General features: G+C 39.7%; 4 protein-coding genes across 4 annotated transcripts; 2 read left to right on the top strand and 2 right to left on the bottom strand.

Moving 5' to 3' along the window:
- Positions 1-507: 507 nt before the first annotated feature.
- Positions 508-2,739, top strand: LOC137716445 (protein GRAVITROPIC IN THE LIGHT 1). Its single transcript, XM_068455906.2, has 3 exons — positions 508-792; positions 953-1,674; positions 1,755-2,739. The coding sequence occupies exons 2-3, from the start codon at positions 993-995 to the stop codon at positions 2,528-2,530; spliced, it is 1,458 nt and encodes a 485-aa protein (XP_068312007.1). The 5' UTR covers positions 508-792; positions 953-992; the 3' UTR covers positions 2,531-2,739.
- Positions 2,740-3,393: 654 nt separating this feature from the next.
- On the bottom strand, positions 3,394-6,531 carry LOC137715797 (mitochondrial uncoupling protein 2). Its single transcript, XM_068455146.2, has 9 exons — positions 6,248-6,531; positions 5,463-5,681; positions 5,280-5,358; positions 4,975-5,108; positions 4,776-4,874; positions 4,553-4,657; positions 4,061-4,135; positions 3,832-3,918; positions 3,394-3,716 (listed from the first exon to the last, which is right to left on the bottom strand). Exons 1-9 carry the CDS (start codon positions 6,326-6,328, stop codon positions 3,693-3,695), a joined length of 903 nt encoding a protein of 300 aa, XP_068311247.1. The 5' UTR covers positions 6,329-6,531; the 3' UTR covers positions 3,394-3,692.
- Positions 6,532-9,008: 2,477 nt separating this feature from the next.
- On the top strand, positions 9,009-10,981 carry LOC137715396 (DNA sliding clamp PCNA). The gene is made up of 4 exons (XM_068454714.2): positions 9,009-9,434; positions 10,098-10,250; positions 10,350-10,447; positions 10,540-10,981. Exons 1-4 carry the CDS (start codon positions 9,116-9,118, stop codon positions 10,768-10,770), a joined length of 801 nt encoding a protein of 266 aa, XP_068310815.1. The 5' UTR covers positions 9,009-9,115; the 3' UTR covers positions 10,771-10,981.
- LOC137715395 (putative sugar phosphate/phosphate translocator At3g11320) lies at positions 9,311-13,454 on the bottom strand. Its single transcript, XM_068454713.2, has 4 exons — positions 12,851-13,454; positions 12,174-12,277; positions 11,847-12,075; positions 9,311-11,430 (listed from the first exon to the last, which is right to left on the bottom strand). The coding sequence occupies exons 1-4, from the start codon at positions 13,280-13,282 to the stop codon at positions 11,284-11,286; spliced, it is 912 nt and encodes a 303-aa protein (XP_068310814.2). The 5' UTR covers positions 13,283-13,454; the 3' UTR covers positions 9,311-11,283.
- Between the last annotated feature and the right edge of the window lie 675 nt (positions 13,455-14,129).

Below are 14,129 nucleotides of genomic sequence, written 5' to 3'. Positions count from 1 at the left end.
GGCGTACCCAAATCAAACTCATATAAGAAATTAACAAATCTAAGAAAATATGAAGTGAGTTTTGAGTTTTATAGAAATGACTTTCAAGTTTCAAATGATAAAATGAGATCAAAATCAAATTTTAAGGCTAAAATGAAACAAACTTTGAGTTTCAAAGTAAAATAAAAACTTTTGAATTACTAAGAGAAAATAAGGATTAAAATCGAGTTTGAAAAAAATGTAGCTAAAAATATGCCTAGAATTAGAAAGTGAATCTTTCCATTGTCAACTGTAACTCCAAATCCTGAACGTACACGTGTAGGATAAGCAGACATATCAGCCTTTACACTCTCTTTCTTCACATGCACATGCCCTCCCCGTAGGATCAGGATCCTCTCCTGATCTAAGGATGAGGATTCTCATGATTAAGGAGTGTGGATCGTTGGATGAAAATCCAACGGCTACAAATAGAGGAATTTTTTAAAGTTATAATAATTATAACCGTTAGATTTTCATCCAACGGTCCATACTCTTTGATCATGAGGATGCTCATCCTTAGATCAGGAGAGGATCCTGATCCCTCCCCGTCCTCCACAGTCCACTCACTAGTCACTACTGTGCCCATAACTCCAGATAGCCTTCCACCTTTGAGGCCGTAACACCAACTAACCCCGTTAATTTTCCGCTCACTCAGAAAGAAGAAGGTCGCTGCCGTCAACGGCAGCCGGGTCAACCCGTTCACCGTTCCGTACCACGGTAATCCGTTGCCATTTGGGAAGCTTCAGCAAACACGATTGTCTCTTGAGCTCCGAGGTCAGTCTAACTCAGAATTTTCATTTATTTTATTTTAATAATTCATCAATTAATTTAATATGCTATCTTAAACGGTAAATTTTCTTATCCTGCGCACCCACCCCTCACTCAAAGATCAAAGCCACTGGTCTGCGAATCTGATCTACCTTGTTTTTCTCAGAGGCGGAGAAGTACTCGAGGCAAAGAAGAAAGGGGAGAAAATGGCGGGAAAGGTTTCGAATTTCTCGGATCTGATTCAACGAGTGGCAGCTTCTTGCTTGCTCCACCCACTCGCCGCCGGGCGCCACGATTCCTGCGATTCCCCCGTGCATCGACGCACCGGCGACGAGGACGACGAATTGTACGAGCACGAGACCGGCGATGAGCATGACGAGGACGATGGAGATGAGGAAGACGAAGACGATGAAGTGATCGACGGTGGAGGTTTAAGGTTTAAGGCTGGGGAGGATCGGGGGTCGACGAAGACGAATAAGGAGGTTGTGGAGATGGAGATGGCAATGCGGGAGGTTTTCGACGCCGTTGGGGCGATGAAGAAGGCGTACGTCAGCCTCCAGGAGGCCCACATCCCGTGGGACCCGGAGAAGCTCAGGGTGGCTGACGCTGCCGTGGTCGGTGAGCTGAGAAAAATCGGGGTGCTGAGAGAGAGGTTTCGAAGAAGGCATTTTACCGGCGGGGGAGAGCGAGTGATGGCGGGGAGTACGTTGAGAGAGGTAGTGGCGCCGTACGAAGCGGCAGTGGACGAGCTGAAGAGAGAGGTGAAGTGCAGAGAGTTCGAGATCCAGAACCTCAAGGAGAAGCTAAACGGCGTCGCTAACGTGTCCCACTCGAAGAAGGGCAGGTCCGTGTCCAGAAGAAAAGTCGGTTCCATAGGTCTGACTGAAGGTAAACATTAAAGTCTCTCTCCCAACTTTGTCTTACACTACGTAATGACAATTCTACCCCTTAATGGCTTCTAATTACAGTTGCAGCGGCTCCAGCGCCGGAGCTGTTCGAGGCGACGATGAGCCAGGTGAGAGAGGCATCCAAGTCTTTCACGTCGCTCCTCCTCTCCCTAATGCGCGCAGCCCACTGGGACATCGCCGCCGCAGTCCGGTCAATTGAAGCCGCCACCGCGACCACCGTCGGGACCAACACGACGTCTTCGACCATCGCTACACAGAACGGCGACGCCAAGTACGCGCTGCAGTCCTACATTTCGCGGAAGCTCTTCCAGGGATTCGATCACGAGACGTTCTACATGGACGGCAGCCTCTCGTCGCTGCTCAACCCGGACCAGCACCGCCGCGACTGTTTCGCCCGGTACCGCGACTTCAAGGCCATGGACCCCACCGAGCTGCTCGGGATTCTGCCCACGTGTCAGTTCGGGAAGTTCTGCTCCGCCAAGTACCTGGCCGTCGTCCATCCCAAGATGGAGGAGTCGTTGTTTGGGCACTTGGAGCAGCGACGACATGTCGTAGAAGGGGGGCACCCGAGGAGCGAGTTTTACGGGGAGTTTTTGGGGCTGGCGAAGGCGGTGTGGCTGCTGCACTTGCTGGCTTTTTCGCTTGACCCGCCGCCGAGTCAGTTCGAGGCGAGTCGAGGAGCGGAGTTTCATCCGGGTTATATGGAGAGTGTTGTGAGGTTTGCGGGCGGGCGAGTTCCGATGGGTCAGATTGTCGGGTTTCCGGTTTTTCCCGGGTTTAAGCTTGGGAATGGGTCGGTTATTAAGGCCAGGGTTTATCTGGTAAATAGGAATTAGAGGGGTTTATGCGGTGGGTTTGCTAGTGAGTAGTCTGCCTAATGTTACTAGACTTGTAGGCCTCCTATACTTTTGAGGATAATTTTTTAGAATATGGAACATAGGGCGCACCGCCAGTATTTCGGGCACACTGAAATTTCTTAGTTTTGAGACTGTAAACGTTATTGCACTGTTTAATTTAAACAATAAATCTCTCATTAAATTAGAAATGGTTTAGCCCCTTGATCATTGTTGTGACTATTTTATTGTTTATCGACAATTGGCAACAGTCAATATGTTTCTCTATTTATCATGTCATATTTAGATACCTAAGCATCTTTTGATTTTGGCGAATTATTGTAAAGATGATTTCTCAATAGTAGCCTAAAATGGTCAGTTCAGATTACGAGAGATACTGTGAAGCTGACTCAAACGACTGCAATAATTAACATATAAACGTTTTAGGCAGTTCAATCAACAGCACCTCCATTTAGCTGATGCCACAAGAAAAATAATTAAGAATAAGATATCCGAGATAAAGTGGAAGCAACTACAACTAGAGAAAAGATGAGAGAAATGTTGAGAATGAGTCCGACATTGATGAGAGGAGAAATCTTGCATGGACGTATAAGTAGCTATGCTACTTTCTATATTACCAATTGGTTTTATGGTAGAACATCAACTTTCTTTAAGAAATTCGGTTACGGTGGTTTTGACATATGAACCGAAGATCTATAGATGCGATTATAAGACAGAGGCTCAAAGAGGTGGAAAAAAACTTGAAAAGATAGTTTAAGAAAAGACATGGAATACTTGGAGTTAATATAAGACTTGACGCAAAACTGAGCGCAATAACGTTCTAAAATTCATACAGCTGACCTCACTTAGTAGGATAATGTTTTATTATTGTTGTTGTATATTAATTCAAATGGCAATGCAAATATAAATAACAATATTTATATAGTTGTCTAGTATAGTTGAAGGGAAGTAGCTTCCCAAAGAAGGGTACAAAGATATGATTCCCTTTCAAACTCTCTCCAACGATACAAAGATATAAGGATTTTATGCCTAAAATGGAAAAGCGGAAGAAATTTGGGGGAAAAAAAATTGAATCTTTAAATGCCATTCCAAAGCAAAAGCTGCGTCTTCGTGCTTTGTGGTGACTGAAATCCGAAGAGCGTATTTATACCCGAAAAACATTTTTCGCCTGCCATGGAAAACATACAAAGCGAAAAGGAATCGTTACGATTTACAAGCAGGTTACTGGAATTAAACATGAACTGCCTGTGCAATTGAAAATCCCACATTAATGCAAATCTTACTTGCTCTAGCATTAGAAACATAAGCACATTCCATGATCCTAGCCGACCGAAGTTTGGGAGGAACCCTTTATAGAAGGCCAAAAATCCCTGCAGTATGTCATGAGTTGCAAAACAATGGAGTCACAAAAACCCATTTAGATATTGGCCTTTTAGTATTCAAAAACTTCGAAGGCGAATGGCTTACAGAATCAGAGTGCACGCACAGATTAAAACTGATTATAAAGCATACCTCATACTTCAACGTTTTGACGAAGCAATCCAACGTGTTTTTGTAAGTTGAATCTCCCATCATTCTGGATTTCACCTAGAACATAACAAGGAAGGCATCCAAGCCAACATTTTCCTTACTAACTCATCCACTCAAAAACTAAATAAAATTGTTTTGTACAATTAGAAAATGTCATCACAATCTTTCACTGGCACACCGTTGTTACAGCCTGCAACGAATAATATGCAATGCAGGTCGGTGCTACCATCACAAAACCAGCATTCAATGATGATTAAAATTTGTGAACAAATATAGCAAGCGCTTATCATTTCTGTTTTACTTTCTTAGGTTGGAATATAGCACACCGAGAAGGCATATGGTTATCATATGATCACTTTTCTTTAAATTTTGTTTAATGTTTACAGATCTGTTGGAGTTTCCATATGTTGCAAGCATGCAACCTAGAAAACCACGGAACTTAATGTCACAACTAAAAGGTTGCAGAGTGCATACCATGTCAACAGGAGAGCCAATCGAAACTGCAAAGAAACCGGCACCCAGACCAGCTAGGATATGAGTTAAAATATTGTCCGTGGACCCTGGAATTTTCAAAATTGTCTGCATAAGTATGAAGAATCAGGAATCACTGGGATAATTATCCTAGTTATAGCAGATTATATCAACTTTCAAATTAGAAAGATAACTGCACTTCCGAGAAGGAATGTTATGAGAATACCTCCTTCACTTGATCATAACTGGCTAGTTCGGCAGCATTTACAATAGCATTCCGTGCTACATTTGGCACCAGCCCAGTCCATAGGGCCCCTAATCCTTCCTAAGTGTTAACAAATATTCAACAACTAAGCTGGTCTGCAAACAATATTTAGGAACGCAGAACAAAGAAAAACACTGTTCTACTTTGAAAAAAAGCTAACCTGTCTTACTATAGTGGAATAAGCATCTAAGGCTCCAGCATATCGCCTAGGAACTCCAGCTGGCAATTTTCCTTCAGATTGAAGTCGAACCTTCACAAGGTCAGTTGGATTAGCCACTATGATTGCCAGAGCACCTGTCAACATAGAAGTTAACAAAAGAGTATGCTGTTAAATTTACTTTTTTAGATCAAACGGCAGGGAAGATAATGGCAATAGTTTCGGCGCCTTCAGATGATAAAATATGTTAGTGAACAGCACAAGTTGCATAAATCTAGTCTCGCAATATAGTTGCCAAGTACACTTACCAGTGAATAGAGCTGCAAGTATTTTGTGGAATAGAGGAATATCTCCAACAATAGCACTGCCAACAAGGAAAATTTTGACCTGTTCAACATTCAGTTTATAGATATACAGAATGTGTCACAAAGAAAGCATTAAATAGGTAATTCATAATTTTATTTATGAAAGAAAACGTATTTAGAACTCACAGGATCATATAATCCAATTCTCAAGCCTCCGTAAATACATTGGCGTTGTAATCCTGGAATTATGCCATTCCAAAGTGCTGCTAAACCTTCTTCCCTAGCGATTGTAGCCATAGTACCCAATAGGCCCCTATATTTTGGTGCACCAGCATCATCCCCCGCGACTGCTTTCTTTTGGAGCTGAAGCCTGACTTTAGCAGTGTCTAAAGGAATGGTACAAAACTGCAGAATATTCATGCATACACCATTATACACCAAGCTTCGATTTTTATGCACACGCACACAAACACACAAATGAAGTTGAGACCTTGTAGTTGTAAGACCGTCAAATCATAATTCAAGTGCTTAAATTGTTCAACACCAAGATAAAATAATTAAACCGTTTCGACTTTAGCCTAGCATTCGCCATTTAACCTAATTTGCTCCAATTTTCGATCCTAACCTATCAGTTTGTTCACATTAAGCCACATTATGCAAATCTCTGAACCATCATACCAGGACCAACTGTCAAGCACAAAAGAGCAGCAGCTACCCTCAAATTTCAACTTCATATATCCACATTCATTCCCACAAACAGGAGATCAAAATTCAGCACTGAACTCAATCAGAAACTTACAAAACCCAAGTAAGAAATTACACTAATTAAGCTAAAAACACAGAAATTAAAGCTAAATTATTATCAAATCCACCGACCCAGTAAACCAAATTTCACAACTAAGCAGTAAAAAACTATCATTTACGCTGAAATTTTGAGCAAGAACACAAACAGATGAAGTATCATCGATTACCTCAGCGAAGCAGGCGGCGAAAGCACTGCAGATGAAAGTTTGCAAGAAGGAGATCTCAGACCTGGGGCTGAGATCTGCCATTGGAAGGCGCAAAACGAAAGCTTCAAAAGCAAGGAATTTGGGGAAATGGGGAGGGAAATTCAGAGGGAATGGGGGGATTAAGGTTATATAAAGAAGGTGGTTAATGATTAGTTACGAAGGAAAGGTACATGGAAAAAGATCAAGAAGAAGGAAGCTTTTGCAATCGCAATCGCCTTTTTATCACAACTTTGCCATTTCTTGTCGGTTGTCGACGTCGACGTCGTCGTCGTTTTTAATTGTTTTAGTTTTGGGGGGTTAGGTTAGGTGGACTTGTATTAGTTAAATTGGGATTTGCTGCTTAATTTGATTTGTTGGCATTGTGATTTTGAAAGTTATAGCCTCTCAACTCGTATAACAAATCATGTTATCTGTAATTCAACTAGTGTGGATGAAAACTCTACTAATCATCTCAATGCGTGTTTAATTGGATCTAAACAACATGTGACGATGATTTTCTCAGCAACATAACTTATCCTCGTGCTGCTAAGCTCGATGACGAACACTTGTGATTTGAGGAGTGAAAGGAAATATGACTTCTATTTTTAGCTTTATTTGCTTAACTTACATTTTACAAGATTTTCACTCTTAGCATTTTATTTAAAAAGGAGTATTTGTTGATTTTTCGACGTTTAGTTTGATGATAAAATGCATTTAAAAGAGAAAATAATTCACTATGATATGTTATTTTCTGTCTAAAAGGGATTGATTGAAGTTCATCAACAGAAAAAAAATGTGGTGGGAGAAGGGTTCGGTGTCAATACTAAATGCAAAAAGTTTGACACCAAATATTCCCAAAAAGAGGTTTCAATTGAATCTTAGATGTTAACTCTAAACATAGAAGAAAATTAATTGGTATGCAAAAGAAAATTAATTGTTACAAATTCTAACGAGAAAATATTGTGATGTATCGTGAGATAAAAGAGGCAACAAATGAGATTGAGCATAATCCATTCACCATATAAAATTTCAGCTTATGTTTGACTTCTTTATACTTTGTGCTACCATGCCATTACTTCAAACAAGAGTTGTGAACAAACTTTGGCTAAAAATTCACTAGAATTACGAAGCTACTTTAACTTACACGGTCTAATTTGTTCAAGTGTCATCAACTTTAACAGTATTGTAAATGTATAACTGAGTGACAAACGCAAGCGTAGAAATTAGTGTTGTTTTTCTTTAACTTAGACGAGAGGCATGCCAATCAAGTGTTTAAGAGTATTTGATTTAACCCACCTTGAGGTCGTGCATTTGATTCTTCCTTCCTCCGTTATCGCTTGTGAAAACATTGTCTGTTAGAAAACTCAAAACGCTTATTATTCAATAAAAAATCGCATTATTTGCAACTCAACTAGTGTGGATGGGGACTCTACTAATCATCTCAATGCGTGTTTAATTGAATCCAAACAACATGTGACAATTATTTTCTCAACGACATGACTTATCCTCGTGTTGCTAAGCTCGATGATGAACACTTGTGATTTGAGGAGTGAAAGGAAATATGGCTTCTATTTTTAGCTTTATTTGGTTAACTTACATTTTACAAGAATTTCACTCTTAGCATTTTATTTAAAAAGGCGTATTTGTTGATTTTTCGACGTTTAGTTAGATGATAAAATGCAATTAAAAGAGAAAATAATTCACTATGATATGTTATTTTCTGTCTAAAAGGGATTGATTGAAGTTCATCAACCGAATAAAATGTGGTGGGAGAAGGGTTTGGTGTCAATACTAAATGCAAAAAGTTCGACACCAAATATTCCCAAAAAGAGGTTTCAATTGAATCATAGATGTTTAACTCTAAAAATAGAAGAAAATTAATTGGTATGCAAAAGAAAATTAATTGTTACAAATTATAACGAGAAAATCTTGCAATATATCGTGAGATAAAAGAGGCGGCAAATGAGATAAAACATAATCCATTCACCATATAAAATTTCAGCTTATGTTTGACTTCTTTATACTTTGTGCTACCATGACATCACTTCAAACAAGAGTTGTGAACAAACTTTGGTTAAAAATTTACTAGAAAAATCCTAAAGACATATTACGAAGATACTTTAACTTACACGGTCTAATTTGTTTCACTGCCATCAACTTTAACATACTGTAAGTGTATAACTGAGTGACAAACCCAATTGTAGAAATTAATGTTGTTTTTCTTTAACTTAGATGAGAGGCATGCCAATCAAGCGGTTAAGAGTATTTGATTTAACCCATCTTGAGGTCCTGCATTTGATTCTTCCTTCCTCCGTTATCACTTGTACATTAAAAAAAAAAAAGCCATAAAAAAAGGAAATTTTAACGAAAAGCCCATGCTACTGTTTACTTTAACGAAAAATCACATTTTTATACTAAAAAGTCAAATATGATACTTTTCACTTTACCCTTTATTTTGTCGTTATCATTAAAACTCAAAGTTTTAAAGTTTTTTTCATTAGTTTTTCTTAAAAAAAAAGGCTTTGGTGGTGTTAGTTTTTTCTTAATGGGCCACCCGGTCATGGGCCTTTAATTTAATTCAGTTTCTGGATCAGAAATAAGTCCAAACAACTGAAGGTGCAGGAATAATTACTCTGTACCCTTACTGCAGCCAATCCCTCCCCGTCAAAGTCCTGCGCGGGAACACGAACCCACCAAATCCCGCCAATCAAACCCCAAAATTCCCAAGTACGCTTCCCATTTCCCCCACTATATAAACCCTAACCCCCACTCCCTCGCTCAAACCCTCCAAATCTCCCCCTCAAAATCTCCAAATCGAACAACCCGCACGCCTCCGACGACCCGGAAACGATGTTGGAGCTCCGACTGGTCCAGGGCTCGCTGCTGAAGAAGGTGCTGGAGTCCATCAAGGACCTGGTGAACGACGCCAACTTCGACTGCTCCTCCTCCGGCTTCTCCCTCCAGGCCATGGACTCCAGCCACGTGGCGCTCGTCGCCCTCCTCCTCAGATCCGAGGGGTTCGAGCACTACCGCTGCGACCGCAACATCTCCATGGGCATGAACCTCGGCAACATGTCCAAGATGCTCAGGTGCGCCGGAAATGATGACATCATCACCATCAAGGCTGACGACGGCAGCGATACCGTCACCTTCATGTTCGAAAGCCCCAGTATGTTCTTTCTTCCCCCCTCCTTTTTTTTATATTAAGGTTTTTTTCCCTAAATAATTTGATTCATTTGGGATTTCGTTAATTTGGGTTTCTTTTTTGCTATTAATTTTGATTACTGGCCATTAATTTTCTTTCTTTATTATTGCTTTTTGTAATTGCTTCTCTTGCATGCAAGAAATTGTAGGAAAGCAAAAAGAAAACAATCTTTTAAATTTATTTTTATGAATTTGAAATTGATACTGGATTTGATAGTCATTTTTCTCTTATTTGGTTATGACCTGCAAATTTGTTAGTAGAATTTAAGCAAAAATGGGGTTTTATCTGATAATTCTGTGTTTGCCGATGTTGATTACTTTGTACCGCATTGAGGTTCTACCGTAGAGATTCATTTATATGAACCTGCAGTGGCTCTTATTCTGTATGGAAATATGTAGAAATGCTGATATTGTGAGAAATTGAATTCAAAGTGACGAAAGTTGTACTGACAGTGATTAAAATTATAGGGAGACATTGTTCTGATAGTTGTAAATGTTAACTGGAAGTTTTGCAAACAAGGTTTTAGTTATGTGATAGTTTATTACCATGCTTCAATGCTAGTTTTGTAGTTGGTGTATTTGTTTGTTGTTTTGATTTTCGGTGTTTTCTATGGGTGACTGATCACAGCACAAGATAAAATTTCTGATTTTGAGATGAAGCTGATGGATATTGATAGCGAGCACCTTGGAATTCCGGAGGCAGAATACCAGTCTATTGTGACAATGCCCTCTGCTGAGTTTGCTAGAATATGTAAAGACCTCAGTGGCATTGGTGATACTGGTACTTTTTACTCTTTATCCCTTTACATGATTCCGCTTTATCCAAATTTCGTGTATTTGTCTTGTGGATATGTGAGTAACGGTTTGATGTTGTTTGCAGTTGTGATATCTGTGACCAAGGAAGGAGTGAAGTTCTCTACAAGAGGGGATATTGGCACTGCTAACATTGTCTGTCGGCAGAACACTACCGTCGACAAGGTTTACTGTCCTTGTGAAAACATTGTCTGTAAGGTTTTTAGCTACTGCAATCCGATGCCTAACTTTATTTTGCTGATTTTCGGGAATTGCAGCCTGACGAAGCAACTGTCATAAATATGAGCGAGCCAGTGTCGTTGACATTTGCTCTGAGGTACATGAACTCGTTCACAAAGGCTACCACATTGTCGAACACGGTCACAATCAGCTTGTCTTCCGAACTTCCAGTTGTGGTTGAGTACAAGATTGCAGAGATGGGCTACATTAGGTTCTACTTGGCTCCCAAGATAGAAGATGACGAAGATGAAACAAAGCCTGAAGCTTGAGTGTTATGCCACATCATCATCAGCATACTCTTTTGCTGATGTAAACTGCTCTGTTTAAAAATCCAGGTAGAGGATTTGTAATAGGGGTCTTTTCTCGCTTTCTCTGTGACAATGAGTGAGCAAATCTGTAGTTTAGGAGTTTTTGAATCCATTAGGTAAAGATGTTGTAGGTTTTCGATTGAAGACAATGTTATTTCTCCCATTTCTTTTCTCTTCATGGGTTCTTGATTGATTTCTGGGTTATTATGTATAGCGAAATCATCACGTTATCTATCATTATCAGCGAAATCAAACAATAATACACAAAATTCGAACTCCCTAAATCGAACAGAAAAATTTTGAGCTAAGCACATCGGGGCGCAAGGTTACAAGGCAAATGACGCACGTTGTTGCTTGAGCTGTCCTCTCTGATTTGGGCAGACAAAAGCCCCTTGTTCCTCTCCTTTGCACAAAAAATTGGAGGGTGCAGTTCAGGAAATCTACTCCATATGTATACCCATAAAAATACTTAATCTACCTCCCTCGTTTCTTGGCTTCGCCGTAGAGGATGACTCCTGTTACTGTGAGACCGTAACCGAGCATTCCGGTCACTGATACCGGATTTCTGAATATCAAAATTGAAACCACCACTGCAACCGCTCCTTTTGCATTTCCCAACACCTGAAAGACACAGGATACCATATTTCAGCAATTACCATCCATGAGATATGTATTTTTTAACATAGCAGAAATTGAGTGTCACTACACCAGATGATCATATTGATTTATTGGCAAACGAGGTTGCATTTGTCCCACATTAAGCCTCGTTTAGATAAATTCACATGGAGAAAGGGTTTGGATGGAACATAACAATATACTAGATTATAGGGTGACCCAAGCCAACAAGGCTCCACGCATTGCGAGGGTCAGGGAAGGGAACGTCTATCGTACGCAGCTTTATCCTTACTTTGGAAAAAGATTGTTTTCACGAGTTGAACCCATAATTGTAGCAATGTTCTCAGATAACACTATTACCGTATAAGATAGTTCGACTGTGTCGACATCATCTCAATATGTTCAAAAAAATATTTAATTACCTGGAGAGTTAAGGCACTGGTGTGTTTGGTTACCACGAAGTTGGTCAAATTGACAAAATATGCAAGAGCAGAGTTGAACACCAGGTACCAGACGATTGACGCGTCATCTCTTGCAAGTGCAATTGTTATTCCAACTACGTTCTCTTCCATCAAAAGAGCTGCAGGGAGAAGGATTGCCACAGCTACAGGAGCCATGTACATGAGCAGGTTCATGGAATTAAGCTTTTCCCTGGGAAATTAAACTGGAATTACAATCTCACTTAATTAACTCATAATTTTGTTTAATTAGTTGGTAATTAGATGTTAAATATTTATGGAGAGGGTTACCCTTCAGAAGAGAGGAGTATCCCTTGAAGCACTGACTTGAGTGCCCTTGCTGCTGTAGCACCAATACACATTATAAATCCAAACAGATGAAAACTTGGCTCTCCCTTCATTCAATTAAAAAAAGAAGAAGAATATGAATAACTTCTCTCATATTTCCTCCAAAGAAAATAACATGAAAAGTTATATTGATCAAATCCTTCTCTTTAATGTTTTTGACATTGATAAAGAGCATACAATGAGAAATCCTTAAAAAATTTTAGCTAGTACAAAGTTCTTTCGGCCAGAATACCTCGCATGAATTTTCAGAAGTTTATGGTGCGGCGAAAATGCCATGAAAATATACTTTATGATTGTGGTAAGAAAAAAATTGTGTATGATGATACGAACACTTGAAATAGCCAAGATCAAATTAAGGTTTGGTAAAATATGTTTCACATTTCAAATCAGGTAAACCAAATATTTAGAAAAGTGAAACCAATGCCCAACCCCAAAAACAAAAAATCAAAATTAATTATCAAAGAAATATAAAAGGTCAGAGGATAATGGCTAAAATTAAGTTCAAGGAAGAAATTGTCAATTATAAAAGTTTTAGGGGTAGAAATTAGCAGCTCCTTATAAGTTCGAAGGAAAATTTGACAAATGCCTAAAAAATAAAGAACTTGATATTACGGTCTTACCCCGCTGGCAATGATAACGCCGGTGACAACCGGAATAAGAGTAACATACGTGACCCAGCCCTCCTTCTTGAGAGTCATAATATACGCAAACACAGCCGTGAAGAACGGCGTGGTGGCGCCAATGGCCTGGTTAAACGACACGGCGAGGTACCGGAGCGAGATGTTCCCGCCAACGACAGACAAACAGAAGATGAGACCGAGGGACGATATCTTGAAGAACTGGACGCGAGACTTGATGCTCTGCATGGGAACGACCTTCATCCACGAAATGGCTACGTAGCTGAGGAGGGAGCACGCGAGCATGTGGCAAAGGGTCAAGAAAATCGGGTACTTGAACCCGTAATTGCTTAGGAGAAACTTGTTCAACAACAAAACTCCGATGTTCGACGAGTACCATGCTGTTATTAATCCGACCGTGACGAACTTCGACATGTTTTCGGGGTTTCGGATTTGTTAAATTTTGTGAAGGGGAAGGTGGAGTGCATGGATTTGTTGAGGTTGTTTTTGAATTGTTGAAGGATGTCGGAGAGACAAAGATTTGATTGGAAATGGGGGATAGTGGGTTGGAGGGATGGAGGAGATCATGTAATGGATCTGGGGAAGGAGATGGCTGGAACGTAGATTTCGAGCTTTAAATTCGGAGGTTTCTTTTGTTTCTTAATTTACGTTGTTCCAATGTTTTAATTTTTGTTTTGGATTATAATTTTGTGTAAATGAGTGGGATGTTATCTTTGAAATAATTGTAATTAGTCATGTAAATTTTTTGCACGACCCGGCAACCTAACTCGGAACAATACAACAATAACAGGTTTTAGATCAACTTGTTAATGAATCGGATTGTTATTGTGTCACCCATTAATGAGTTGGGTTGTTCCCGGATCACTCCGTTGATAACCCGATAAAATATCGTTTGCCAGATCCAAACTTAGCATGACAACTTTTGTATGACTCATTAACTCGATCGAAACGACACGACTTATTAACGAATCAGGTTATTATTGGGTAACCTGTATGAAACACATTAAGATAATAGAGTTGACACGACACAACCTATTAAGATAACATATATGACATGATAAACACAACTCGTTTGCTAGGCCTAATTATGGTACGGGGAATGTTAGCCTGATAATGCAAATTGCAGATTAATCAATGGTTGTTAGACGTCCACGCGAGTGGAAACCACTACTTGCAATTTATTTCATGTTAAAAATGTGAAGTCCAATTAATTTTTGGTAACAGACAATTGCAAATCAATTAATGTTGTGCATTTTCTGTT

The sequence above is a fragment of the Pyrus communis genome, chromosome 3, assembly GCF_041283825.1.
Source record: "Pyrus communis isolate YQ-2024b chromosome 3, ASM4128382v1, whole genome shotgun sequence".
Classification (NCBI taxonomy): domain Eukaryota; kingdom Viridiplantae; phylum Streptophyta; class Magnoliopsida; order Rosales; family Rosaceae; genus Pyrus; species Pyrus communis.
The sequence above is the reverse complement of the archived record's forward strand: the minus strand, read 5'-3'. Positions and strand labels throughout refer to the sequence as shown.

Excerpts from the sequence above, each read along its gene's own strand:
- LOC137715797 (XM_068455146.2), bottom strand. The coding sequence starts at position 6,328 with ATGGCAGATCTCAGCCCCAGGTCTGAGATCTCCTTCTTGCAAACTTTC. Across the intron at positions 5,359-5,462 it reads GAATTGGATTATATGATCCT|GTCAAAATTTTCCTTGTTGG; the intron begins GTGAGTTCTAAA and ends AATGTTGAACAG. Across the intron at positions 4,136-4,552 it reads TTGGCTCTCCTGTTGACATG|GTGAAATCCAGAATGATGGG; the intron begins GTATGCACTCTG and ends GTTATGTTCTAG.
- LOC137716445 (XM_068455906.2), top strand. The coding sequence starts at position 993 with ATGGCGGGAAAGGTTTCGAATTTCTCGGATCTGATTCAACGAGTGGCA. Across the intron at positions 1,675-1,754 it reads TTCCATAGGTCTGACTGAAG|TTGCAGCGGCTCCAGCGCCG; the intron begins GTAAACATTAAA and ends TTCTAATTACAG.
- LOC137715395 (XM_068454713.2), bottom strand. The coding sequence starts at position 13,282 with ATGTCGAAGTTCGTCACGGTCGGATTAATAACAGCATGGTACTCGTCG. Across the intron at positions 12,278-12,850 it reads GCGTTATCATTGCCAGCGGG|GGAGAGCCAAGTTTTCATCT; the intron begins GTAAGACCGTAA and ends AATTGAATGAAG. Across the intron at positions 12,076-12,173 it reads ATACTCCTCTCTTCTGAAGG|GGAAAAGCTTAATTCCATGA; the intron begins GTAACCCTCTCC and ends TTAATTTCCCAG.
- LOC137715396 (XM_068454714.2), top strand. The coding sequence starts at position 9,116 with ATGTTGGAGCTCCGACTGGTCCAGGGCTCGCTGCTGAAGAAGGTGCTG. Across the intron at positions 10,251-10,349 it reads CAGTGGCATTGGTGATACTG|TTGTGATATCTGTGACCAAG; the intron begins GTACTTTTTACT and ends TGTTGTTTGCAG. Across the intron at positions 10,448-10,539 it reads AGAACACTACCGTCGACAAG|CCTGACGAAGCAACTGTCAT; the intron begins GTTTACTGTCCT and ends CGGGAATTGCAG.